Raw genomic sequence first — 24637 nt, 5'->3', positions numbered from 1 at the left:
ATGCTCAGTTAGTTGCCCATCGAAGTCGTTCCGACCAAGAACGAAAATAAAAATGTCTGACACGGTGGAAAATTCGACTTATGTGAACAAAGTTCAAATAATCGACGATGATCAGAACACACAGTTGCATTACTCTGCGGCCGCGGGAGACTTGGAGAAGGTGACGAAAGATTTAGACACGCATCCGAAAATCGACGTGGAAAATTTTCTTGGTTGGACGCCGCTCATGATGGCCTGTCGCAACGGGCACGTGGCAGTCGTCAATCTCTTATTGGAAAAGCGGGCGGATTGCACAAAAAGAAACCATTTCGGTAATGTTCTCTTCAAGCTGCAAGTTTTTTTTTTGTTGAGACGTTTTTTCAGGGATGAATGTGTTTGGTTTGTGTGTGGCTAGTAAAAATTTGGAAATGGCTAAACAAATGTTACAACATCTGTTGTGCGGGGGAGTTTCTAAATTAAGTCTTGAAAAGGTATTCTCACCAATTTCTCTATCCATACTTTTTTCCAATCCAGAGATGACAAACTTTCTTGTGAAGCAAAACTTCAATATAAATCACCAATTATCTGTAACACGTATGTTAACATTTAATTTTTAATTTAAATTTTAAACATAACGTTATAATGATTACAGATATAACACCAAGCATGTTCGCTTCAGCTTTAGAAAAACCAGAAATGCTGACATTGTTGACGAAACACGGTGCTAACGAAGGAATGCAAAGCTCCAACGGTCAAACCTCTAAAGACATCACGGAGGCCGTCCGCAAATCAAAATATGAACCGGTGGTGAAAGAAATTCCTAAAATCGTTACCAATCCCCCTCCACCTCAACAAGTTCCCATGCCTTCACCAGTATATCACCCTCCACCTCAACAGTTCCATCATCCTTATCCTCAACAATGCCGGTCAAGCATCCCCGTAATCATGTACCCCAATAACGGTTACTACAACGCCGCAGGAAATCCTGGAGTGGCTGCGTTGAGAAGATCCTCGAACACGATCAGTCCGAATTACTTGCCACCCAATATTACACCCATCCCACCCATGCCTCCGATGCCTTCCATGTCTCCGATGGCTTATTCCATGCCACAGGTCTTTTTCCCGCCAGATTTCTCACCGAATGGTTACGGTGCACACATGAATTATAGTTATATTGGCAACGATTTCCTTAACGACAGAATCTATTCTCCCGCATATTATGCACCAACTGACATGAGTGACATGAGTCCCATGTGTTGATTTTATTTATTTATATGTATTAGTTAGTTTGTTTTGAATATTTTATTGTTCGATTTTATATTTTAACTGAAATTGTAATGCACCAATAAATTTCAAATTTTACACTTTTACATTCTGAGTTTTATTAATTTGTTTTGCTTTAATGACATAAACAAAAAAATAAACAAAAGCAAAAGTTTATTAAGGATAAATAGTACAATCACAATGCGTATAAATCACAAAAGTACTTAAAAACTAACTTGGGACTACAATCAGAATAACAATAAATAAAAGCAAACTTATAACAATAGATAAGGAACATCCCACATTAATCCAGCATATAAGTACAAAACGTATATTAGTGCTACTTTTGGTATATTGAGGTCATTAATTCATAATATATTCATATTAAATTACAAACAATCAAGTACTTATATAAAAATATAATATTTGAGTGATTTTTTAAGGCAGTTCAGGAGTATGTAACACATATTGTCTGTGCTATTCAACTGGTTTAATAAAATATTTACAATTTGAAATAACATTTGTCTTACTTATAAACAGCCAATCCAACAGTTAGTGTTTAGTTATTATTTGGTTTCTTGACTAGAACTATAATCATTTTAAACAGACGATGGTGATTTAACGTTATTACAGTTATTGCAACAGGGTTCGTTGCCGTGAACCATCAGATCAAATTCACTACCAGACAAAGACTTACTAATCAATCTGTCCCACTGTTCTGGTGTCGCCGGGCACTCTTCCATGTTTCTTAACCGTTCCTTCTTTGCTGGCCACTCGGAATCTGCAATAAACAACAAAAATACATGTATATAAATAAAATGGCACAATGACGACATACATAAGTGACCGTTTTGAGCACGAATAGTCTCCTGCTTGATTATAATCTCGTTGGTGATGTAAGCCTCTCGTCGAATACGATCTTTGAGATCGCCAGGAATGTCCGGAATACACCACTTGACGACGATCATCACGAGCACCACGATGTTTTCGAAAATAACGACGAAAATTAGTCGGGCTGCCAAAATAATCCAGTACATTGTAGATCTCTCGTATTTGTTGGGGGACCAAGGAGGTTCTCTGTAATCGGGATACCGACAGAACTCTTCTGAACTGTAATTTTTGGGTGCAGAACTGATTTGAAAGTCGGACGTTTTGAAATAGGATAAGGTGTAGTTTAGGTACCCGTCGAGACTTTGATCAGGACTAACCATCATTCTATAAACCAATCTTGGTATGAATTCCGAGGTGAACGCTATTATAAACCCCTAAAACATTTTACGTTATTAATCAGGATAACTGAATAAGAGAATTGTTTCTTTACATTGGTGACGACCGATAATTTTCCGATAGAGTCTAAAATCCTGTACCAAACTCCAATATCTTTTACGCGTTGTGAAACAGGCCTTCTGTAAAATATTAATAGTTTTCTGGCATCTAGTCTCATCTCTAGGATGTTGTTAAGTAGTGCGAAGAACGGCGCCAGAGGAAACGCCGCCACAAAAATCGTAACGAATCCATATTGAAGAACTGCAACGAATTCTCGTAAAAAATTATAATCAACAAAAATAAATGGAAAATTGCGGTCGTACCCATTTCTAAGTACTCGGGGAAAAGACTTCTGGGTCCCCATTCAACAAGTTTGAAGTCTTTTAACCATTGCGGCTGGCAACCTTTACAAGACATATAATCCTTGCTCAAGCCAGTCTTTACTTTTAAAGTGTTCAGCCATTTGTAGAACAGTGGGAAGAGCATTTCCAAAACTGTGTTCATCGCTTGTTTTCCGATCATGATGATCGCCAACTGGATGCACAGCTCCATCAAACAACCGCCGGGTCCGCACTCCTCTTGTCTGTATCCGAAAATCTTGTTATAGCGTTTCGGGTAACCTATAAACTTGCCCTTGAAAAAGGCGATGTAGAAAATCGACGCGTAGTAATTGACGAACTGCAACAAGTAGATTTTGAGGGTGAGCGAGTCGTCGAATTCCGTTTGGGTCCGGAGTAACTCGAACTCGGTCAGGTATTCGGCCACGAACGTGTAAATCCAGTTGAAGACGACGATGCAGCACAAGTTTATGCATGCTGCGGTCGTTGTTGTAAAGAGAATTGCATAACTATTGTCCACTTGTCCAGCGTACACTTGCAACGCTACCAACACCGACATCCTGTATAAAACGACAGCGACAACCGTGGCCAAAGCCATTGTCACCTGTGGAAGTAACAGTAGTAGGTAATGGAGTCAAAAGCTGGATAAGTGTTTTAAAAATCAAGTGTTATTATTACCAAGAGTAGGACGACCGAGAAACTGAATATGGTGATGGGCACTCGTATTTTCCAAAAAGGCACGTCCGGTTCCATAGTGTTGGTTACGATGTTGATGCGTTTCCGTTTGATGTGGGCCAATCTGGCGAGGTATTGAGGTCGGGGATGTTCTTCTTGAACGTCGAAACCGGTCAAATCCCATCTGTGCGTTATCTCCGCCGAGTATCTCTTCCACAGTTCCAAAAATAAGGTCGCTAAAGAAATAATTTTGATAAAATTTTTGATAAGATCAAAATCATGTGATGCATATGCACAAAATGACTAAAATAGTAAAGCAGAAGCGGTTTGGAAAACGACGCAAAAACTCTCACAACAATAAATATGCCCCTTTTGCCTTTAAAACGTCACGATTGTGGTTATATTTAAAGTTATTTCCAACTCACCATTCTTGACTTAAGTGTTATTTATTTGCTAAAAACTGAAATCTAAAAAATAAATACGTATGAATAATTTTTAAAATTAAAACGTTATATAATACATTACTGTACGAAATTGTTAATGAATTAATATTAAATTAAATTAAAATGTGTATTAAATAATGAAAACAATATTGAGTATTAGTCTAATTAGATTATTATTAAAACCGAAACACACAACTCACCCCAAAATGACATGAAAATGGCAAAGAACACGGTAGTCGGATTATCGAACAAGTAAGTAATCCTGGCGTGAACACAAGTTTCCTTAATGTCCCAATAATCGCACCAATAATCACATAACGGACACATCTTCGTTGTCAGATTCAAATTGCAAATGTCCTCACTGAAATCATATAAATTATGCAGACAAGAAACATGTTGAAATGTTATTTTTCACCTCGGCTTATTGTTATACAAAGTGGCGACGGAATAAATAAAACAGGCCAATCCGACAACAGCAGCGGGCATCAGTATATGAGTGTAGTAACCCAACCAGGCGAAATACAGGGCGATCTTCACTCCAAAGTATTCCTTAACGTGATCCAAAGGTTGATATCTGTACCATTTGCTGACTGAAGCCCATTCGTTGTATAATAAATTTCTCACCGAACCGGGGGTCTTAAGATCACCCTAAAAAATGTATACATCAAACATAGTTTACGTTAATAATTAATCTTACATCGTGCAACGGATAAATAGCTACATAAACCTTCTCGTTGATCAACCTTTCGATTCCGAATGCAAAATCGTCGTGATTGTTTTCACTAAAACGTTTTCTGTCCAGGATAAATTGCACGATTCTCGAATGAATCGCCGGAGTGAAAAAACACGGAGAATCCACATCGAATCTAGAAAACAAATGACAATCAATCAACGAAATGATTGTTTAAAACAGACGTACAAATATTCCCTATCTCTACTGTAAATTGCGGTGAATCGTTGCTTCTTTTCTGGAAATTTTTCCGTATCGACAAACACTAGACTTTTGATTTTGTCCCACGAATTTGTTATGCCTTCTATTATGAAATTGTTGCGTGTATTAATTTGGTTCAATGCTGGAAGCTAAAACACACGAAAATATTCATAAATTAGATGATTGATTTTTGATTGTTGGTGAATAGAACCCATAGCAAAACCAAGAAATTAGCGCAACTCGAAGTTAGTACCAGAACTTTGAATTAGTTAAAAAATATTTATTAATAGAATTCAGGGGAATGAAACTCTTCTATCTACCTTCTGTTTAAAGTAAGAAGTTGCACTGTGAAATAAATTGTTTCGAAATTCTCTGGGCAACTTACACAACTCCTACAGATCCAAACATAAAAGTTTAAAAAAAAGAAAAATCTATTTACTATCATCATGAGTTACCTCTTTCATTGGCATCCTCATCTTTAATATTTCTGTGTACCTCCTCAAAACTTCTTTTGGGGCATGGATCTACAACAAAATTTGGTTAAAATAAAAAAGGAGGAGATAGTGGTGTGATATGAACCTTGACAAAATTTAATCCGTTTTTCTCTTGAGGTTCGTACTGCAACTCCAGTCCCTCTTTGATTAAATTTGTCTCGAATATCCGCCGTTTGGTGTAGGCTTCTTCCGTAACGGCTTGGTCGTCGAACCCGTCCCAAACCATGATAAAATCGACGGATTTCACGCCATCGTTGAAAAATATCTTCGGTTGAGGGCATTTCACCGGATCTACGTCGCCCTGACCGTCCCGATGATTTGCGTGCGAATCGCAACTCGAATTCTTAACTATCATCACTTTCGGCCGTTGTTTTGGGAAGTCCGAAAAGTCCCTAGTCAAATACGATCACGATGAAAATGGTGCGGAGGCAACAAAGAGAGCAGAAAAAAATCGATCGTTTAATTAATTAAGTCGTCGCATGAAACAGGGCAATCACATAAAAATGCGTGAGATCTTTTGCATTTTTGTCTCTATGGGACTTGATCATCATCATTACACACTTTGGCTGTTTATCAATTTTACATTTGACTTGTTGTTTTCAATTTGCATATTTATAAATGTATGATACTGATAATAAATAAACAATGAGTCAGTACAAACAATAAATATAATTTCTTGATCTAATTACAATTACAATAGTTAAAAAAGTAAAACATCTCAGTCAAAATAATCAGATAAAACTTACTGGCCAGTGTCCATGTCTTGATCTAAATTGTCTCCCTTTTGGTACAAGCTTAGTACTGACATAGCCGACAAATCGGCGCTTTCTGGTGTGTCTTTTCTGGTGGTACTTGCATTTTCAAAGAGTGGATTCTGATGTAGACTGTCACTGTGGTATGAAAATGATGAGTTTCTTTTCGGCAATTGCGACGTATCACTTTGGGTTTGAAGGAGCGGAGAGTACAAGTTTTTCTGGTCATTTTCTTGGGTCATTCTACTTCAACAACTGGCGTACTGGAAACGAAAATAACACTGGTTTTTGTTGCCAAAATTCTGGGAAATATGATGAATCAACTTGAAAAGTGACTGTTATCTGACTCGGACTATATTTTCAAACTTAATGATACTTAATGAACTTACATTTTTATATAACACATTAGTAAATTGTAATTATTTGCTTTTTAAATAATCATTTTAACCTATTTAAAGCCCTAGTAATTTTGAGGTCATTTGAACTACTGAGAGTGATTTTTCACTACTTCAGTAGATAATATATACAATAAATTCATAAACGGAATTTCAATAATTTTCTTTAATTTTCGTGTAATAATGTATTAAATTTCAGTCCAGATTTTTATTAATAATGAATATTCCAATTAGTAATAATTAATTCACAATAAGTAAATAAATTTACTGAACGAGACTCACTGAGGGATTGTGGGATTCCCCTATTTTATAAACAAATAAATATAAAATTATTTACCTGTTACAAAGTATAAATTTGCATATTTATTATCGTCATCAAGCAGGAATGAGAACGGAATATGTGAATGTGATTTTGATATCAGCAACGATTTCATTTTATCGACCAAACAGGTATGTTGAATCGATAAACAGAAAAATATTAACAACTATTTTATAATTTAAATTAAAACAATGGGAAATACCGAAAGCAATGTTACTAGTGGCGTTAAAAAACAAGCGGGTGCTGCAATGCAACCTATTTATAAGTTGGCTGATTTGAAAGGTGAAAATATTGTTAAAATTATTTATCTAATTAAAAAATTGTTATAATTCAGGAGGAGGATTATTAGTAGAACTGATGAAGAGAGCCACGCAGAACAAACAATTTGCTGAAATTGATCATGCCATCAAGACTAAGGTAGAACATTTCTTATACAACAAAGGGGCAGGAAGATATATACCAATATCAGAACTGGTATTGCTCAGAAACAAGGAACGCGCCAAACATAAACTGGTAATTTATTAAAACTATCTAAAACTATCAATTTATTAATATGTTGTTACTTAGTTACCTCCACTTAAAGCGATGGAAAACCCAGATGATTACGAGATCGACGACGAAGGACCGGAAGTAACCGAAGAGGAGTACCAGAAAAGTAATATTCACCAACCTACCACTACTATTGCTACTATTAGCATTACTATTTCTACTACTTAACGTTTCAGATCCGCATTTATACAGACACGTTTGCTGGAAGTTAAAGGAAAGGGGTGCTGTGGGCGAGACCATCCTGCATCTGTGTTTGTTGAACGCCACTTCATTACATGCTGACATTGCGAAAAGATTGCTCAGATTTTATCCGAAACTTATTAACGATATTTACATATCTGATGAATATTACGGTATTAATTAATTTAATATTTTATTTGCTTTTTGATTAATTGTCATTTTTGGAGAACAGGAGAGAATGTGTTGCACATTGCGATAGTAAATGAAGATCCATCCATGGTTAAATACTTGCTGGACGCAGATGTGAACATTCAAGAACGTTGCTTCGGTAACTTTATGTGTCCGGAGGATCAGAAATCGTCCAGGACCGATTCTTTGGATCACGAATGGGTCAATGTTTGTCCCGAAACCAACTACGATGGGTACAATGTTTCATCGTTTATAAATATTCAAACTAGAAAATAACTAAATATTTTTCAGGTACGTTTATTGGGGAGAGTATCCGTTAACTTTTGCAGCTTGTTTGGGACAAGAGGAGTGCTTCAGGTTGATTTTATCCAGAGGTGCAGACCCAGATGCCCAGGACACTAACGGAAACACTGTCCTGCACCTACTTGTAATATATCAAAAGCTGGTAACAAACAGTTACGTTGTTTGTACATCATTGCACAATTAGTTTTTGTTGTTCAGGAAACGTTTGACACTGCTTATGAAGTCGGTGCGAGTTTGTCCGTTAGGAATGTTTTAAATCTTACTCCCTTGACACTAGCAGCAAAACTCGCAAGGATCGACATGTTCTTTCATATTTTGAATTTAGAAAGAGAAATCTACTGGCAAATTGGCAGTATCACTTGTGCAGCCTACCCCTTATCACAAATCGATACTATCGACCTAGAAACGGGCCACATCAGCAAAACTTCCGCTTTGAATCTCGTCGTATTTGGAGTAAGAATCACTCCTCGAATCCTGTTTCGATCAATTATCAATACCAACGACGATTGTATTTTGTTTTAGGATAAGGACGAGCATTTGGAACTAATGGATGGAGTGTTGATAGATTTATTGAATGCGAAATGGAACACATTCGTCAAATTCAAGTTTTACAGACAGTTCTTCACATTCGCCTTCTATTTCTTAATCTCTTTGATCAGTTTTACATTACGTCCCGGTCCCCCACCTTCCGTGCAAAAGGAAACATCAAAAAACAAAACGAATTTTGGAAACGCCTCAGACAACTATAACTACTCTCTGGGGATTATTATAAATTTGGTGAACAGCAGCAGTAAGATAGGGAATGACGACGATTATGATGTGGAGGAATGGTGGGATAATTTGCAGGAGGAATGCCGATTAATGCAGCTAGATGGGACCGAATCAAAAATTCGATTTACTGCTGAAATTGTAATGACTGTAGGTGCTTTTGTGTACTTGGCAGCCGCCGTTAGAGAAGCAAGATTTTTGGGAGGACGCATGTTTTTTGAAAATCTGGTAATTAACGAGTCGTTGTCAATAATATAATAGAAAAAACTTATTTATTACGTTTTGCTATGAAAGTACAAATACATGATAGTAATATATTAAAAGTATTAATAAAGTGGCCAGTTATGGCTGTGCTCAGCCACCAAACTTCTTTTGTATTTTCTTAATTGTTTCAGCTAAAATCGGTTTTGTTACATGAAACCCAACTAAATTTGCTTTAAGTTTTAATTCGTGCAATTCTCTGTTGTATTTTTCAAATTCCTCCACCATATTCTTCAATTTTTCACGTGCATTCTCAATATCTAATAGAACAGAATAAGATACTGTTTATAATTAAATTATCGAAACTACCAACATTTTTACCTTGGTTTAGAGTTGTCATACATTCTTTTCTGGGTTTTTGTACGTAAACAATTCCCATTTTGATCCAAACCATTTGGTCGCAATTATTATTTAATTCGCGCAAAGCATCGTCTTTGGACGAAAGTTCGAGGTTCAACTTTGATATGCCCTCTTGTAAGAGCGATACTCGTTGGGTTAAAATTTCCACGTTTTTTAAGTATACGTAGCACCTTTGATTAGGGTTCTTTATCAAGTCTGCCATTTTGGAGATAATTACCTCTGATTACTCCCCAATTTTACAGGTTAGAACGGGTTGAAATTATATTTTTTGATAACATGGCAACTGTGCATAAGAATTTATGCCGCCAATTTCAAATTACAATTTTTTGAAAGCCAAATGTTTGTTTTTTAGATGACCGCACCTTCACGTGTGATGTTTCTGTTCTCATGCATTTTAATGCAGATTATTCCCTGGTTAAGAATTGCATGTCAGGATGAAATTGAAGACACTGTTGCTGTGGTCGTTATGCTCACGACTGCACCGTATTTCTTGTTCTTTTGTAGGCATGTCTAATTAATGAAATGTAAAAATATTTATTTTATTAAGACTTGTTTTATTTTAGAGGTTTTAAAACTGTTGGTCCGTTCGTGGTTATGATCTACAGGATGGTTATGGGAGATTTATTGAGATTCGCTTCGATTTATTTGGTGTTTGTCATGGGATTTTCTCAAGGTTCTTCTTGTTAACGACATAGTAGTAATAGTAAAGTAATAAATTCTTTTATCAAATTATATTTGTAGCATATTACATAATATTTTTATCGTTTGACAATCCGTTAACACCAGAAGATGTAGACGATTCAGCCACAAATCCGATTTCAACACCGATAGAATCCATAATGGCCATGTTTTTAATGTCCATGACCAATTTTGGCGATTACTACGATGCTTTTGCAAGAACTGAACATGAATACGAAGCAAAAGTATGAAGACGCTTTGGAATATTAGTTAGATACTAAACGAAAATTGTTATAGATTTTGTTTGTGGTATTTATGGCAATTGTCGCAATACTTTTGATAAACATGTTGATCGCCATGATGGGTAATACCTATCAGAAAATTGCGGAAACCAGAAACGAATGGCAAAGACAAGTAAAATACACGATGGAATCAATTACTTTATTATATTAACATTTATTTCTTTAATGTTTAGTGGGCCAGAATTGTATTGGTGGTTGAAAGAGGTGTAAGTCCACCGGAAAGATTGAAGCAAATGATGGTTTATTCTCAACCTATGTCTGATGGAAAACGTGCTTTAGTTCTTCGCTTGAATCAATCGGTAATCAATTATTTAACTTATTTATTATAATTTAATATTTTTGAATTCGATTAATACCTGATGGGCTTTTTTAGGACGAAGACAAGGAGGAGATGAAGGAGATTTTAGAGATGAAAAGAAGACATGAAAGGTATATAAAGAAAAGACATGAACAACAACTGGAACAAAAAAGTAATTTGAAGTGAAAATAATCCATATTCATTTTTTAAAATAGAATGAATATATTTATTAGAGGAAATGTAAAATATTTCAAATATACAAATAGTAAAAGTATAAAAATTATATGTGTATGTGTATTTATTATAGATTGCCCCTCGTAACATTGAGCAAAATTGAATCAGCGAGTAGCCCTCGTATTTATAACCTTAAAATTTTGTAACCTCCAAATATATAAATATAACCTATATATTTCGAAAACTTGTATAAAAATTTAAATTCTCCGATTTTATCAAATATTATACTCAGAGGAGACATGTTACTGAGTTGAACTAAGTAACAATGAATATATTAAGAAATCGTGGTGCTAGTTTTCTGAATCAGTTACAGTGTCACTTAAGAATAAATGTGTACAATCGCAATTTAGCACGAAAATACTCCAATAAATATGATTTAAATTTACAACTAAACGATGTCTCGTTAAATAATTACGTAAATAAATTAAATGATGTATATAGAAACATATGTGAAGGCAAATCTATTTCTGATAATAGTAAATACAATTTAATAACCACAGTAGGTAAAATATTAGAACGACGCGGTTCAATAGTTGAGAACATTAAGAATTTACAAGATTTAATTGACGATAAGGACAATGAAATTTCCAATCTTGCACAAGAAGAAAAAGTACAATTTGAAAGTGAAATAAAACAAATTGATGAACAATTAATAGACACTTTGTTACCACAAGATGAATTAGAATATGATTCAATTATTCTAGAAGTAAACTGTGGGGTTGGTGGACAAGAAGCCATGTTATTTGCCAAAGAGATGTTTGATATGTACAGCAATTTTATTAATTACAAAGGCAATTGAAAATTTTTGTTTAATTTCTTAATAATTTTATTAATTAAAAGTATTTCAGGTTGGGAATATGAAATAGCAGACTACCAAGAAACAGATTTAGGAGGAATAAGACATGCATGTCTACTAGTCAATGGTAATTCAGTATTTAAATATTTCAAACATGAGGCTGGAGTTCACAGGGTACAAAGAACACCGTCAACGGAAAAGTCTGGTAGAATTCATACGAGCACAGTATCAGTTGTGGCCTTGCCTCAACCATCAGACATACAAATTAATATTCAACAAAAAGATTTAAAGATCGAAACTAAAAGAGCAACTGGTGCAGGAGGGCAACACGTCAACACAACGGACAGCGCAGTCAGAATAACGCACATCCCGACCGGTACGGTCGTGGAATGCCAGGTGGACAGGTCGCAGATAAAGAACAGGAAAATTGCTTTGGCAAAACTGAACGCTCTTTTATATCAGAAGGAATTGGAGAGTCAAGTGGCCGAGACGACGGCCACGAGAAAGAACCAAGTGCGATCGAACTACAGGAACGAGAAAATCAGAACTTATAATTTTAATCAGGACAGGATCACTGACCATCGATTGCAAGGCATGAATATACACAATTTGAAGGGGTTTTTGTTGGGCGGCGAAGAACTGGAGACTCTCATCGAGGAGCTCGATCATCAAGAAAGGGTGAATGAACTTATCGAGATTGTAAATAAAGAGATTTGAGTAGATTTGTGACTTTGGATTATTTGAACCTGGTGTATTTTATTATGTTAGGTTGGCAGCATTGTTTTTGTGTAAATAACGATATTTATTGAGTTTAGATTGATTCTCAACGGAATTTAATTAATAAACGCAATTTAACGCCTTTTTGTTGTCAAATAAATTAACGAACATAATCAATTTGCCGCAGAATAATTAACAAATGACTCGTGAAGTTGGTGACTTTTGTGTTGTCAAATGCAGTTGTTGACATTGGTTGGCCGGACAACAGCCAATCAAAACAAAGTGAGGCCGTACAAAAACAATTCGAATGTCAAGAGTTTCCGTTAACGGTTTTACATGTCCGTGATTTTAATTGTGCTTGTGTTTGTGATTAATTTTGTGTAAAATGACCGAGAAAAAAGTAAATTTCAGCACCTGGAATTTTACAATGGGGGACATGTCGCATTTGCCGGACGTCAGTCTTATGGATATCACAAATTTTACTTTATCCGAAACGTAAGTTTTATCTTCAGGGAGTGTTTATTCAAAATAATAATAACAATATTCTGATAATTTATTGTATCATTGTATTAAAGGATGTGTAAAAATAAAGTTATCGATTTTGTACAAAATTTATTTTAATGATTTTATTTCAGACATGGCTGTTGCAATTTGTTAAAAAATGTATTCAAAATAAGTTTTTTTATTTACCATATACATATACAGTGTGTCTTTTAAAATAAGTTTTATAAAAGTTATATATACAAGATATTTTAAATGTGGGTCAATTTTTGACGTTTCTTTATTGTTCTTTATTGAGTGGTTTGTTTACATAAAATATTAGGTTATGTATTGAAAGACGTTAAAAACTGGTTGCTATTTTGTTTATATTGTTGTGCTTTATTTAATTAAAATTATTTAGTTAATTTCTAAATGTTATACAAGATTTACATATGTAGATGAATTATGTTTAAATAGAAATGTGTCTGATTTTTACTCACCATTGATATTTGCACTTAAATTTTAGATTTATAGAATCTGGGAAAAATATTCTTATTTTATGTTGAAAGGCCTGGGGGGGGGGTGTGTGGTAAATTACCACTCTGTTTGTATGTATTTAAAAGAATAAAAAACATGTTTTTAAGTAATTACGTTCCATTAAAAGCTTTTAAATTACGGTACACAAATGGATAGATATATCATAAAATTAATTTTTGGGCAAACACATTTGTATAGATCCATAAATCAGTAATCTATCCTGTTTCCCCCCACCCCGGCATTCCATAAAAAATCAGTAGTCGTCCCCACGTGTTTTTCCCAATACTACCTGCCTCGTACACATAGTAATTGATGTTCGGGAAAAGTTGCGCGCGCCTCGTACATGTGGTCCAGACGCGCGTGAAGCTGAGCGTCGAAGCAAGTTGTGCGCATATCGCGCACCAGTCGAGTCCCGCAATCCGTTCGGTATGCGTCGATTTGCATAAGTTTGTTGTTGGCGAGCGAAGTCGAATGTGTGATGCACTAACGGTGGAATCGGATTAGTTTGATGTGCTGTCGAGGGATGTGACTAGTTTGGAAGGATGTCGTCGCGGTTCAGTTTCGGTGGCTACACGACGCCAGTCAAGAGGGGCGGCTCCAACGCCACCACCCCTACCAGCCCTTTGCCCTTTTGGTAAGACACGACCTTTCGGAAGAACTTAATTAAATGTCCCGTGGGGGCGCAAATAATTCGAAATTCAAAACAATTGCCGCTGTTGTCGGTTAAATTTTGACAACAAAATAATATTTTGACGTTTTACTTGACAATAAAAAGTCAGGGTGACTGCAACTGTTCACTGTGACCGTAACTTTTTCAAATGCCTCGTAAGAGTTTGACGAATTGAATCCAGATGTCCGGTAGTTCCCGGGACAATTCCGAATGCTCGTCCGTTTTTCACGACCCGATTCCGGCTTTGGCTTTTCGGTAAGAGAAATAATAATAAATGTTGGTTGCGTAACGTGAAACGGCGCGACGTCGAATCCAAAAAATGCACGCGTCGACGTTTTGCGTTTTGTCCGTTCGTTCACTCCAGATTCGCTCTGACCACATTGTTGGTTAATCTTTTGGGGAAGTTTATTTAATGGCTTACTCATTGTTTAATAATTGGATAATAGTGATTGATGCGTACGTCGGATTTGTACAACTTGAATCACTAAACGACTTTCCGAGTTTATTCCGTTCGTGAAATAATTACATTATTTATTTGGTTCGGGGAACGATAAGACTGATTCGAATGAATTATTCAGCGAAGTAAAAATGCGGTCGAACATTTGAAATTGAAATTTTGTTTGGACGAGATGTAAAAGACCGTCGCGGATAATTGATAATTGTGAGCATTGAGAGGAGAGTCACCGGGACCAATTTTAGTTGTGCGCTAAATGCAGCGAGAAGGTCGACCCTATTAAAGCCAATTATGGTGTTTGTCCGGCTTTTGAACTGCAGATTATCCACCACTGAGGACGAACCGCATCGACTCCTTATCGACTCTTTTTATTGATTTTCGAAAGTCGCACTCTTTCCTCTTATCTACCCCCATGGAAACTGAACCGGTTGTTCGTTTGTCGTTCGTGTATCCGGAAACGGTGATAGTCGTTGTTTGTTTTCTCTCGGGATTAATGACGAAACAAAAAACGTAAAAGGGAACGAGGTTCGCAGCTGTTGCACTCAATCCAGACGACAAAGAGGCGAGATAAGTCATAAACAGATCGGCGTCCGGTTTATTTACTCGGTGGTTGATCGAGATCCGGAAGCGGGCGTCGAATTAACGCGTTTGCGAATTCGAAAACAAAATCGCGGCGAGGCGGACGGGACGGTTCAACGAACTGGACATTTTGGAATCCGTCTCAGACCGGAAGCAAAAACGAAAGATGTGCGTTTTCCCCAACCGCCTCTTTTCGTCTATTTATACGCGTCATGATTTTATGACATTCGACTTTCTTTCGAAAGGCGGTCCGATAAGGAGAAGAGGGCCGCTTATCTGCATGACCCACAACGAAAATAATTTCATGATTAATTGGGTTCGCAACAATTGGTTCTGATGGTTCGGATAATTGGTCTGAATTGCATAATTCTATGTGGGCGTGTTTCAAGGTTGGACCGCTTAATTTTCCGCATCGTCTTGATTCATAAATCGGACTAATTGAACGAGCACATTTACGTGACTTATCAAGTGTGGAGTCGGAAAGAAGTTGGGTGCGTTGTTCCGTTGATGTGCCCGGTGAAAATGTATATGTGGAAATGGGTCAGGGCGTTAAAACGCGCCGCGACGCAACGCAAATACATTTTCGAAATTATGCACGTTTTATTTTCGCGCCATTTCCGAATCATGTTGTTTGGTCGTGTAAATGTTTACTCTCCTTTCAACTGTATAGTTTCCATTAGTTGTTGCTGCTATCACAGAGTCGAATATGGGTCGGCAATGCCGGAAGTTGATTTTTCCTATCGGACCAACGAAATATCAAGTGCATCACAATGCACGCGTCGTCTTACCATTTTTCCGTTCTAAAAATAGCCGATAGACCGAACAAATGGTCACGATACGTGTCGATCTTTATTTATTTACGTACGACACAAATAGGTTCGATTAATTGGGATGCGACGTGTAAGATTTCATTTTCAATTCAGTTACGTGGGATTCAATTAACAAAACATTATATATACAAGTTTATAGAGGACGAAAAAAGATATTGATTTGACAATGACGAACACCCTGTATAAAACTAAGGAATACTTAATTGATATTAATAGAATGGTTTTTAGTTAACGTGTATACCAAAAATTAACTTACCACTATTAAACTTGGTGGCTTTACAGACATTGTAGTTGGACCATGAATCTGTAAAAAATATTGGAAGAAAATTAATTTAAAAACTATTAAATTTTGAGTATAGGACATGTCAGAGTCATTTTATTTACAATTTAATGGAAAATTTAAAAAAATATATACAGGAACTATAATTGTGTTCAAAACAAATTAGAAAACAGATTGAATTACTATAAGATTTTCAAATCAACATTTGTTTCTGTTTTTGTTAAACTCTTAATCAAGTCAGGTGAATCACCCTGTATATTATTAATGAATGAAGAGATGTCTAATACAGTCAATAATATAATAATATTCCTCAAAAACAACAATATTGTTGTATTTTCTGTACAATACATAAATTATTTTGTATATTTCAGAATAATTTAATTAAATGAAATGTTGTAGTTTTATCTAAGCATATAACATCTTTAAAGCAAAATTATAGAAAGCTGAAAATACGTTTTAACAAATGTCAGTAAAAGCCTTTTAACGTAATAAAAGCTCTTTATACACCTTGTGTTTTGTCTGGCAGACATTGGTACACAGGAAGAGGTCTAAATTTAGAGAAGGCCTACGGTTTTGCCCATTTTTTGGTTGCTTCCTTTCCCTCTTTACCTTCATTCGAACAATTTCACGTTTCCACTAAATTTAATGTTGTTGCTCACTGGAGCGCTGTTTTTTGTGTGGGTGGTCAAAGGACACATCTGGATTTTTGCTTTAAGACGAAACTTTAAATGTGTGTCTCTTTTGTTCCAGTACGAGTCCGCAGGACCTACAAAATGCCCTCAAAGATGCAGAGAAAAACTCGGGTAAGACTTCTTTTATTTTTAACATTAATAATCGTGTTTTACCTTGTGCGTTATTTTCGTGTCGCAATCGCCCGTTTCCAGCGTGGAACGAAGCCAAATTTTGATAACCTACACGTGTAGAATTCGTTTAAAAAATCTCCCCTCAATCGGGAGACGTGAAAACGTGACTCACATTCAATAAAAACCAATTTGCGAGTGACGCAATGATTAAAAGGAAACGTGCGATATCAAAGTGAGATGTTTTTAAAAGAATCCGGCGTCGAGTGACGTCCGGGCAAAGTGTTGTGCGCCTGGAGAGTTTCTTTGACGGCGCCACGTAATATGAAAGAAGGGAGACCACCGTTTCGAAGGGAGAGCACCTGAACCGACGGCTCGGCAGTCCGCCGTCTTATAAATAGCCTTCCCCTTTTGCGTCTGACTCACGTGCAACAAAAACGAGAACGGATTCACCTCTTTCCTTTTTGTTTTTTGCCTCTCTGGATGTGGAGGTTTAATTAGAGACAAGAGGAGAGAGCAGTGATAAATCAAAAGGCGACATCGAAAACGGGATTCTTTGGATATTGTGTGTGTGGCTATTATGTTTCCCAATGGATGCTATTTTTGTCCGTCTTACTCTCTGTTATTTAATGTTTAAAGTAACTGCCGTATTCAAGATCGAATGTTGCTGGAAAAACACACAACACATAAATTTTGGCAACGATAACCCAATTTCTATGCCAACAAGTGAAAAGTAACTCGTATATATATACAAACATTGATCTATTTTTATAGTGGTCGTATAATCTTGTACAATTTTATATATTGTAGAACACCGTTCACTTTATCATCTAATATTTAACACTAATTAAAATTCAAAATTGTGCTTTATTTTTTATCAATGAAGACGGAATGAAAATAATGAGTCATCTTCATTAATTATTTAGACCATATTACATCCTCTTTAAAGGTTAACAATGACCAATCTCTAATCGTACCTGTATCAAATAAATTTTGGAATTACGATTAATCCTTACTTGAAGCAAGATTAGAATAAGGATCGTTGTGTTTTGTTTTTCTGTTGTTTGAAACCGGTAACGTTAGTATTTCCATGGAATTTTCGTTACCTACAGTTTTTGATAGACCTCCACAATCGTCGATCACTTTTAATTTCGTCCCCACTTCCTCGCTTATCATGTAAATTACAAGTGATGTATAAAACCCATTTCTGTGGCCCATTTTCTCTAATCCCTCACCAACGATTATTATCCACACATCAAACCCGACGTCAAGAATAGACAAATCGCGTCATTCGACATCAACATTGTCATTCGATAATGTCAATGAAAGATTATTTGAAAACTGTCGTGCAGCACGACTCGATGGACCTAAGTAGCGACGATGAATTCGACAGTAGGACGCTTAATCGAACCGTTTGTGTGGCTGATGATTAATTGCCGTTTTCTAATTACAGACAGATCGAGCGTCAGCAGCAAAGCCACCGGCTTGGGCTCAGTCAAGGAGATTGAAGAACTAATCACAAACTTGAAAAAAGAGAATTTCAATCTCAAGCTGCGCATCTACTTTTTGGAAGAGAAGCTCGGCGTCAATTTTACACTTGACGAGGACAATGCCATTAAGAAAAATATTGAACTTAACGTAAGTGGTTGGAGTGTAAGTGGTCCCATTATTTCATGTTAATCGCTGTTTGTGTTTGACTAGGTGGAAATAGCCATTTTACAAAAGGAATTGCAAGAAAAGCATGACTTGCTTTGCCAGGCGGTCAAAGCGATGGAGCTGGAAGAAGAGGAACACAAAAAGTTTTTGGAACAGAAAGAGGCACAGTTGACAAAATACGAGCAACAAATCGAAGATTTACGTTCACAATTAACAGTAAGTGAATGATTTTTTTTTCCTTGGAAGACGTTTGTACATTTTATTATTTTAAGGATACAAATTCATCACAGAGATCAGAACAAACGAGCATTCTGTTCAGTCGTGAGTTACTGTCAAATTCAGATAGTTTCAAGGATTTGAAAGAAAGATGCTTCGAACTCGAACAGGAGGTATATATTCAATTTTTTATTCCAGTCGAGTCGAGTTTTTGCGTGTTTCGTTTTTGGTTCAGAATTGTTCAATATGGTGTTTTGTGTCGATTGGTTGTGTGTTGTGATTGTTATGTTTGTCGTGTTTTAGCTGGCCGTAGAAAAGGAAACCAACGCATCGTTGCAGCTGTTGTTGGCTCAAAAGGAGGACCTCAAGGAGCGCGTCGAAACGTTAGAAAAGTTCAACGAGGAGAGCAACCAGTGCAGAATAGAGTTGGAGGAGAAGCTGAAGAAGGCGGCCGAAGAACTCCAAAGCTTGACAAAGAAAGCGTCGAAAGCCGAACAGATGGCCGACGAGTTCAAAAGCCAAGTCGACGACCTGAAGAAGAAGATGTCGAGCCTAAAATCGGAGGCGGAGAAAGAGCGAAAGCGCGCCGAACGTCACAAGACGCACGGCGAAGCCCGCACCGCCGATCTCGAATCGGATAACGAGAAGCTGAAGCAGAAGCTGCATGAGACCGTGCAGAAGTTGGAGGAGGCGCGCGCGGACGCCGCCCGCCAGCACCACCTCGCCGTACCTAGTCGCAAGTCGGAACGTCGCGGCGCCTCGCCCACTGATCGCGACCGTGTTTCAGATACGCGCCCAGAATCACCTCGTCGATCTGCGCAAGCGAATGCACAGTCTCTACCACTGAGTCCGAGCGCCTCGAACATCTCGTCGCCCGAACGTCTGGACGTTTCGCAGCTCGAGCAGCTGCTGCTGGGCGCCGGCGAGAGCGCGACCGTCCATCAGATCTTGGACGCCGTCGCCAGGCTCAAGGAGGATTACGCGAGCCAGCGCAAGGTCATCGTCAAGCTGAAGGGCGAACAGGTGAAGGCGTGCGAAATCATCAAGAATCTCATCGAGGCCAGGAAGAAGGACTCGGAGAAGATCGCCACTCTGGAGCGGTACAATCCGAAGAACGACAAGGAGAACGTCGACAACCTCAAATTGAAGACCACCGAGCGCAAGGTCGAGCTCAGACTCTCGGCGTCCGGCTGCAATGTGGAGGTACAAAACAAATTTGAATTTAAACGCTTCAAATAGTTTATCGCTTTACTTTTTACTTCCATGCATGTTTTCAACATTACATTATTATCTTATCACATTTCAAAAGAACTCTCGATCTATACCTCGTATAGTCTCAAGAATGCTCTTGCCGAATTCCTTCGCTAAAATTATTAAAAAGCTCCGAACATCTTTCGTTCTCGTTGTCGGCCAAAGTCGCATTTACCGCGAGCTTATTTTTAGAACATTCCGTCGATTGAAAAGCCACACTACGGGTTTCGCTGTTCATTTCCACTGACGCTACGTGAAATTTTCTTCCGTTCAGTATGACCGATCAGTGATGTTTTCTTCTTCTTTTTCGTGCGTATCGCAAAAGGTAATCTTTTTAAATATATTTTTCTTTTTGCTTGGATAATTGGGGGTTGTCCCATTATTTTGAAGTTACGTTCAAGGTTTAATGACCTATTTTTATATATTTACGACAAGCATTCTTGAGCAACATTATTCTATAATTATTTTGTTTACATTTATAACAACACAATATTATCTATTAATAATGAAAACACAATCAACGTGCTTCTTGTTTTAAAATTAGCTTATTATTACCTTATACCTTGTTTTATAAAAGTGGCTGTTTGTGGACGTCGCTTATTTGTATTTTTAAAATAAACTATAATAAACAAATTTCGCACGGCTTTCATTTTGTGTGACGTCCATACCTTGCTTTTTATGTTTTATTCCGATGTGCGGTTTTCCTTATAAGGTAGATTAATTGTATTAATTAATGTATGTCATATTCCCATTTTAATAGAGTTCAATGGCGGATTCTCCCGGCGAAGATCTTGCCGACCATTACAAAGCTTTGTGCGACGATTTGGAAACAAAAATCGATGTGAGTACACTGGTTTTATTAAAATTACTTCCGCCACGCCTTCCTTTCTTATATTTATACTTTCTGTTACTATTCCACAGTTGTTGAAGGCTACACTGGAGGCAAAGGATCAACAGCTCGACTACTTGCAAACAGAACTTAAAGGTGCTCGTCAAATACTCGTCGAGAAAGACAACCAACTGGTGGATCTCGAATTCAAGCTCGTTTCAAACGAGAACGGCGACGCAATCGCCGCGAAGGAACGCGAGATCGAACGTCTCGAAACGGAATTGAAAAAATGCAACTGCTATCTGCAAGAAATCGTCAACAAGGAACTGTGGGAGAAGAACAGAGAGATCGAAAAGATGCACTCGAAACAAACCGGAGCGGCCGAAGTGGCCAAGCTCAAAAAGGAATTGAAGGAGAAAAATGCACAACTTAAAACACTAACCGAAAAGATCGGCGAGTTGGAATTGGACGGTGTCGGAGGCGGCGACACCAGAGGTAACGGCCCGGTCAGTAAAAGTGATGTGATCATGCAAACCGAGGATGTCGTTGACAATCAATTGCTCACGTACAAGCAATTGTATCAAGAGTCGTTGGAGATCAGCTCGGCCCTCAGTCACAGACTACAGGAGTTGGCCGTGTTTCTGGACTCGTTGTTGAAGCAAAAATCGGTACTCGGTTTTCTCGGCTCGTACAAGAACAAGCGCATCAAGGAACTGATCGACAACAGTTTGGAACTGTCCAAGTCGTTCGCCATGTCGTTTATGGGCAGTCCGGAGGAGAGTCTCGCCCAACTAACGAACATCACAGCCTTGCTGAACGGTTCGGCGTTCGACGATTTGAGTATTAACCTCGACGACGAGTCGATCATCAGTATCAACCCGGGCCAAGTTACCCTGACGTATCAAAGCCACTTGTACAAACACGGTGCTTCGGAGGGACAAGAACAGGTCATAAACGCTCTTCGAGAACAAATCGCCAATTTACAGTGCGAGCTCAAGTTGCGTGACAACGAGCTGAACAAAATGTCCGTTCACAATTCCGGCCCGCAAAGCTCCGACCACACGGACCAAGAACTCGAACCCGTCAAGCTGACAAAGTCGAAGCAATTTTGCGATATCCATTCCGAATCCGAAGACTGGTCCGAGCCGGACATGTTGGTGTCCAAGCAGAGGATCGGACTGAACAACACCATGCCGAATTTGGTTTTCAAACGCGGCGACATGTCCACGGACGATTCGTTGAACGATAACGTGGCGACGAGCAGGAATAATCGCACCTTGAGCGATTTGTACCAACAGAACCAGAAATTGCAGATGAAAAACGGCGAATTGGAGAAGTCGAAGAACGCATTCGAATCTGTCGTTCATCAGCTACGACAGGAGATCGACAAGTCGGAACAATCACGTCTGCAATACATTCAAAAGATTGCCGAATTGACGGCCACGTTGGATCAAGTCAGGCACACTAAACAACAACTGATGGAAAGTACGCAGAAAAAGGATAAGGACACTTTGAACACCATAAACGAGCTGGAACTTGAAAAGCAGAGTTTGAAAAAAGCGGCCGCGACATTTGAAGCTGAAGCAAACGTTGCCAGAGAAGAATTAAAAATGGCTGAACAAAAGCTGCAACGACTCAACGAAGATTGGGATCAGTTCAAGGATCAGTTGAAGACGGAGTACCAAAAAAGTTTGGATGCCGCTCACAACGTTGTCCGCGAGTTGGAACTCAAAATTCAACGGTACGATTTGGAATACGTGCCGAAAGCCGACTTGGAAAGAATCGAAGGAGATCTCAACGAAAAACTATCTGAAATAGGTAAATTGAAACGTCTCATTTTGGAATACGAGGAGAAATTGCGCGGTTATGATGAGTACCGGAAATTAGAACAAAAACTGAAAGATATGGAAGTCATGTACCAAGAAAATTATGTTAAAAAAACCGAGTTAGAAAAGACCAAAGCTGAACTGGAGAACAATTTGTCACAAATTGAAACTTTGAAGACGTCCCTGTGTGAATGTCGAGAAAAACTCAGAGAAACTGAGGAAATGGACAAGGACCTGAAACAAAAACTGAACATGATGCACTCTCAGTGCGCCGAACTGGAAATGCGAAATACAAAACTGAACCACCAAGTGGCCACATTAGAAAACGAGCTGCTGACGGTGGAGGAGAAGGAAGCCACGATGCAACGCCAGTTCAAAGACATTCAAACAGAAATTGAAACGCTGCGCACCAACTTCCAGCAACAAGTGGCCTCACTGAGCGCCCAAAAATCCAAACTGGAGGTTCGTAACTCCGAACTGGAGTATTCAAATGCAGAGCTCCACAATAGACTGGCTAAAGTGCAGTCCAGGAGCGGTTACTCGGATCGGCACAATTTCACCATGCCCAGTTCGTTTATGTACGCCTCGCAAAGGCATTTGGACGAGGATTTAGCCGGCACAAGAGGAAACATGCACCAGCAACAGGGTAACGACGACGTTGAACGTTTGGAGGCCAATTCCAGTCCTGATTTGGGCATCGAGAGCGATCACGGTAGATTTTCTAGTTTGGAGGCGAACGTGCCCAGAACAGTCATGCAAACGGTGCAAATCACCGAGTCCATGAACAATTTGTTGGATGCTGATAACAATAAAATTGACGCCGCTTTGGTTTGTGGTAAGTTGTTACATTTTAACACATTCATTATAAATATATTAACCTAATATTTTGTTTGTAGCAAACGAGACGTGCGTGCAAAAACTACTGACGTTGGAAAAGGACAACCAGGAACTCCGAAGGAAGATATTAAGGATGCGTCGAACGCTGGAGGAAACGGCCAATCAATTAGCGAGGGCGAATCAGCGCAAGAAGCAGGTGGAGAAATCGATCTGCAAGCAGATTCATCAAACCAGTGAGGTGCTACGGAAGGCCAAGGCAAATTTAGACTCGGGTTCCGAGAGTGATTTTCTTAAATAAACGTTTTCCTCTTTTTTGTGATTGTGATCGCAAATGTGAATATTAAATCCTTGTCAGGGCGTGTTGTTTTATTAGATATGATGCAAATTGTGAGTTTGTGTTTGTTAAAAGTGATGATGATGTGTCTGCTGTTTGAATTGTAAAAATATTTTTAGGGAATCAAAATATCTAGATTTTAACTTGTTGATTTACCATGACTGAATTTTTATATCCTGTTGTGCCAAACGTTTTATCTGTTTTAAGGATTTACTTAAGTATTTGTATATATTTATAAATAGCTAGTTTAGATGTGTTAAACAGTTGTTCTTTCTCGTCTATCAAATGAAACAGTATTGTGATATGACATGTATATTTTTAAATCCTGTATATTTGAAATAATACTTTTTGATTTTTGTATATTAACTTTTTTTCTTTAACCTTTCCCAAATTCCTTTTTCACTATTGATTAGATTTGACTTAAAATTAAAACGAAAATTTAAACTAAAAAGGGACGAGTCTGATTAGATTTTAAATTCAGAGATAAATATATCTAAAACTTGTTCAAAAGTTCTTAATTCGTTTTGTGTAGTACATTTCATAAACCAAATATATACAAATATACCGT

The 24637-nt window shown here is 37.8% G+C and overlaps 6 protein-coding genes across 11 annotated transcripts in view; 4 read left to right on the top strand and 2 right to left on the bottom strand.

Moving 5' to 3' along the window:
• The first annotated feature begins 3 nt into the window (after positions 1–3).
• LOC109594171 (ankyrin repeat and SAM domain-containing protein 6) lies at positions 4–1349 on the top strand. The gene is made up of 3 exons (XM_020009362.2): positions 4–311; positions 364–573; positions 632–1349. Exons 1-3 carry the CDS (start codon positions 53–55, stop codon positions 1237–1239), a joined length of 1077 nt encoding a protein of 358 aa, XP_019864921.1. The 5' UTR covers positions 4–52; the 3' UTR covers positions 1240–1349.
• A 50-nt stretch (positions 1350–1399) lies between these two features.
• The window catches only part of LOC109594176 (anoctamin-5), a 47656-nt gene continuing 24418 nt past the window's right edge, over positions 1400–24637 (bottom strand). Inside the window, exons 3-16 of one of the 3 annotated variants that reach the window (XM_049966678.1) lie at positions 16297–16344; positions 6136–6404; positions 5475–5781; positions 5351–5419; positions 5216–5287; positions 4884–5044; positions 4662–4830; positions 4380–4612; positions 4165–4325; positions 3525–3757; positions 2832–3450; positions 2564–2769; positions 2081–2507; positions 1400–2023 (exon numbers count right to left, since the gene is read on the bottom strand). In XM_049966678.1, the coding sequence (XP_049822635.1) occupies positions 1842–2023; positions 2081–2507; positions 2564–2769; positions 2832–3450; positions 3525–3757; positions 4165–4325; positions 4380–4612; positions 4662–4830; positions 4884–5044; positions 5216–5287; positions 5351–5419; positions 5475–5781; positions 6136–6383 (3087 nt within the window). In that variant the 5' untranslated portion in view covers positions 6384–6404; positions 16297–16344 and the 3' untranslated portion in view covers positions 1400–1841. Of the gene's footprint in view, positions 2024–2080; positions 2508–2563; positions 2770–2831; positions 3451–3524; positions 3758–4164; positions 4326–4379; positions 4613–4661; positions 4831–4883; positions 5045–5215; positions 5288–5350; positions 5420–5474; positions 5782–6135; positions 6405–6530; positions 6646–16296; positions 16345–24637 lie in introns of those variants that run through there. The other 2 variants (XM_049966677.1, XM_020009370.2) reach the window with 2 other exon arrangements.
• Positions 6994–11026, top strand: LOC109594178 (transient receptor potential cation channel subfamily V member 2). The gene is made up of 14 exons (XM_049966679.1): positions 6994–7137; positions 7190–7368; positions 7423–7510; positions 7581–7757; positions 7817–8006; positions 8065–8218; positions 8275–8529; positions 8599–9072; positions 9818–9969; positions 10029–10138; positions 10207–10388; positions 10441–10557; positions 10619–10744; positions 10819–11026. The coding sequence occupies exons 1-14, from the start codon at positions 7047–7049 to the stop codon at positions 10927–10929; spliced, it is 2406 nt and encodes an 801-aa protein (XP_049822636.1). The 5' UTR covers positions 6994–7046; the 3' UTR covers positions 10930–11026.
• On the bottom strand, positions 9138–9803 carry LOC126265390 (uncharacterized). Its single transcript, XM_049966685.1, has 2 exons — positions 9427–9803; positions 9138–9365 (listed from the first exon to the last, which is right to left on the bottom strand). The coding sequence occupies exons 1-2, from the start codon at positions 9665–9667 to the stop codon at positions 9199–9201; spliced, it is 408 nt and encodes a 135-aa protein (XP_049822642.1). The 5' UTR covers positions 9668–9803; the 3' UTR covers positions 9138–9198.
• LOC109594149 (peptide chain release factor 1-like, mitochondrial) lies at positions 11126–12587 on the top strand. The gene is made up of 2 exons (XM_020009338.2): positions 11126–11768; positions 11826–12587. The coding sequence occupies exons 1-2, from the start codon at positions 11243–11245 to the stop codon at positions 12488–12490; spliced, it is 1191 nt and encodes a 396-aa protein (XP_019864897.1). The 5' UTR covers positions 11126–11242; the 3' UTR covers positions 12491–12587.
• Positions 12687–24431, top strand: LOC109594175 (centrosomin). Of its 4 annotated transcripts, none has more exons than XM_020009366.2 (9): positions 12687–12985; positions 17071–17123; positions 18574–18758; positions 18822–18992; positions 19049–19165; positions 19296–20195; positions 21004–21084; positions 21165–23733; positions 23795–24431. In XM_020009366.2, exons 1-9 carry the CDS (start codon positions 12876–12878, stop codon positions 24031–24033), a joined length of 4425 nt encoding a protein of 1474 aa, XP_019864925.1. In that variant the 5' UTR covers positions 12687–12875; the 3' UTR covers positions 24034–24431. The 4 variants fall into 4 exon arrangements, with proteins under 4 accessions (XP_019864925.1, XP_019864926.1, XP_019864927.1 ...); XM_020009367.2 differs by lacking the exon at positions 12687–12985 and adding an exon at positions 13816–14141; XM_020009368.2 differs by lacking the exon at positions 12687–12985 and adding an exon at positions 14319–14432.

The sequence above is a fragment of the Aethina tumida genome, chromosome 4, assembly GCF_024364675.1.
Source record: "Aethina tumida isolate Nest 87 chromosome 4, icAetTumi1.1, whole genome shotgun sequence".
In the NCBI taxonomy this organism is placed as follows: Eukaryota; Metazoa; Arthropoda; class Insecta; order Coleoptera; family Nitidulidae; genus Aethina; species Aethina tumida.
This window is presented reverse-complemented; position numbering and strand designations above follow the sequence as displayed.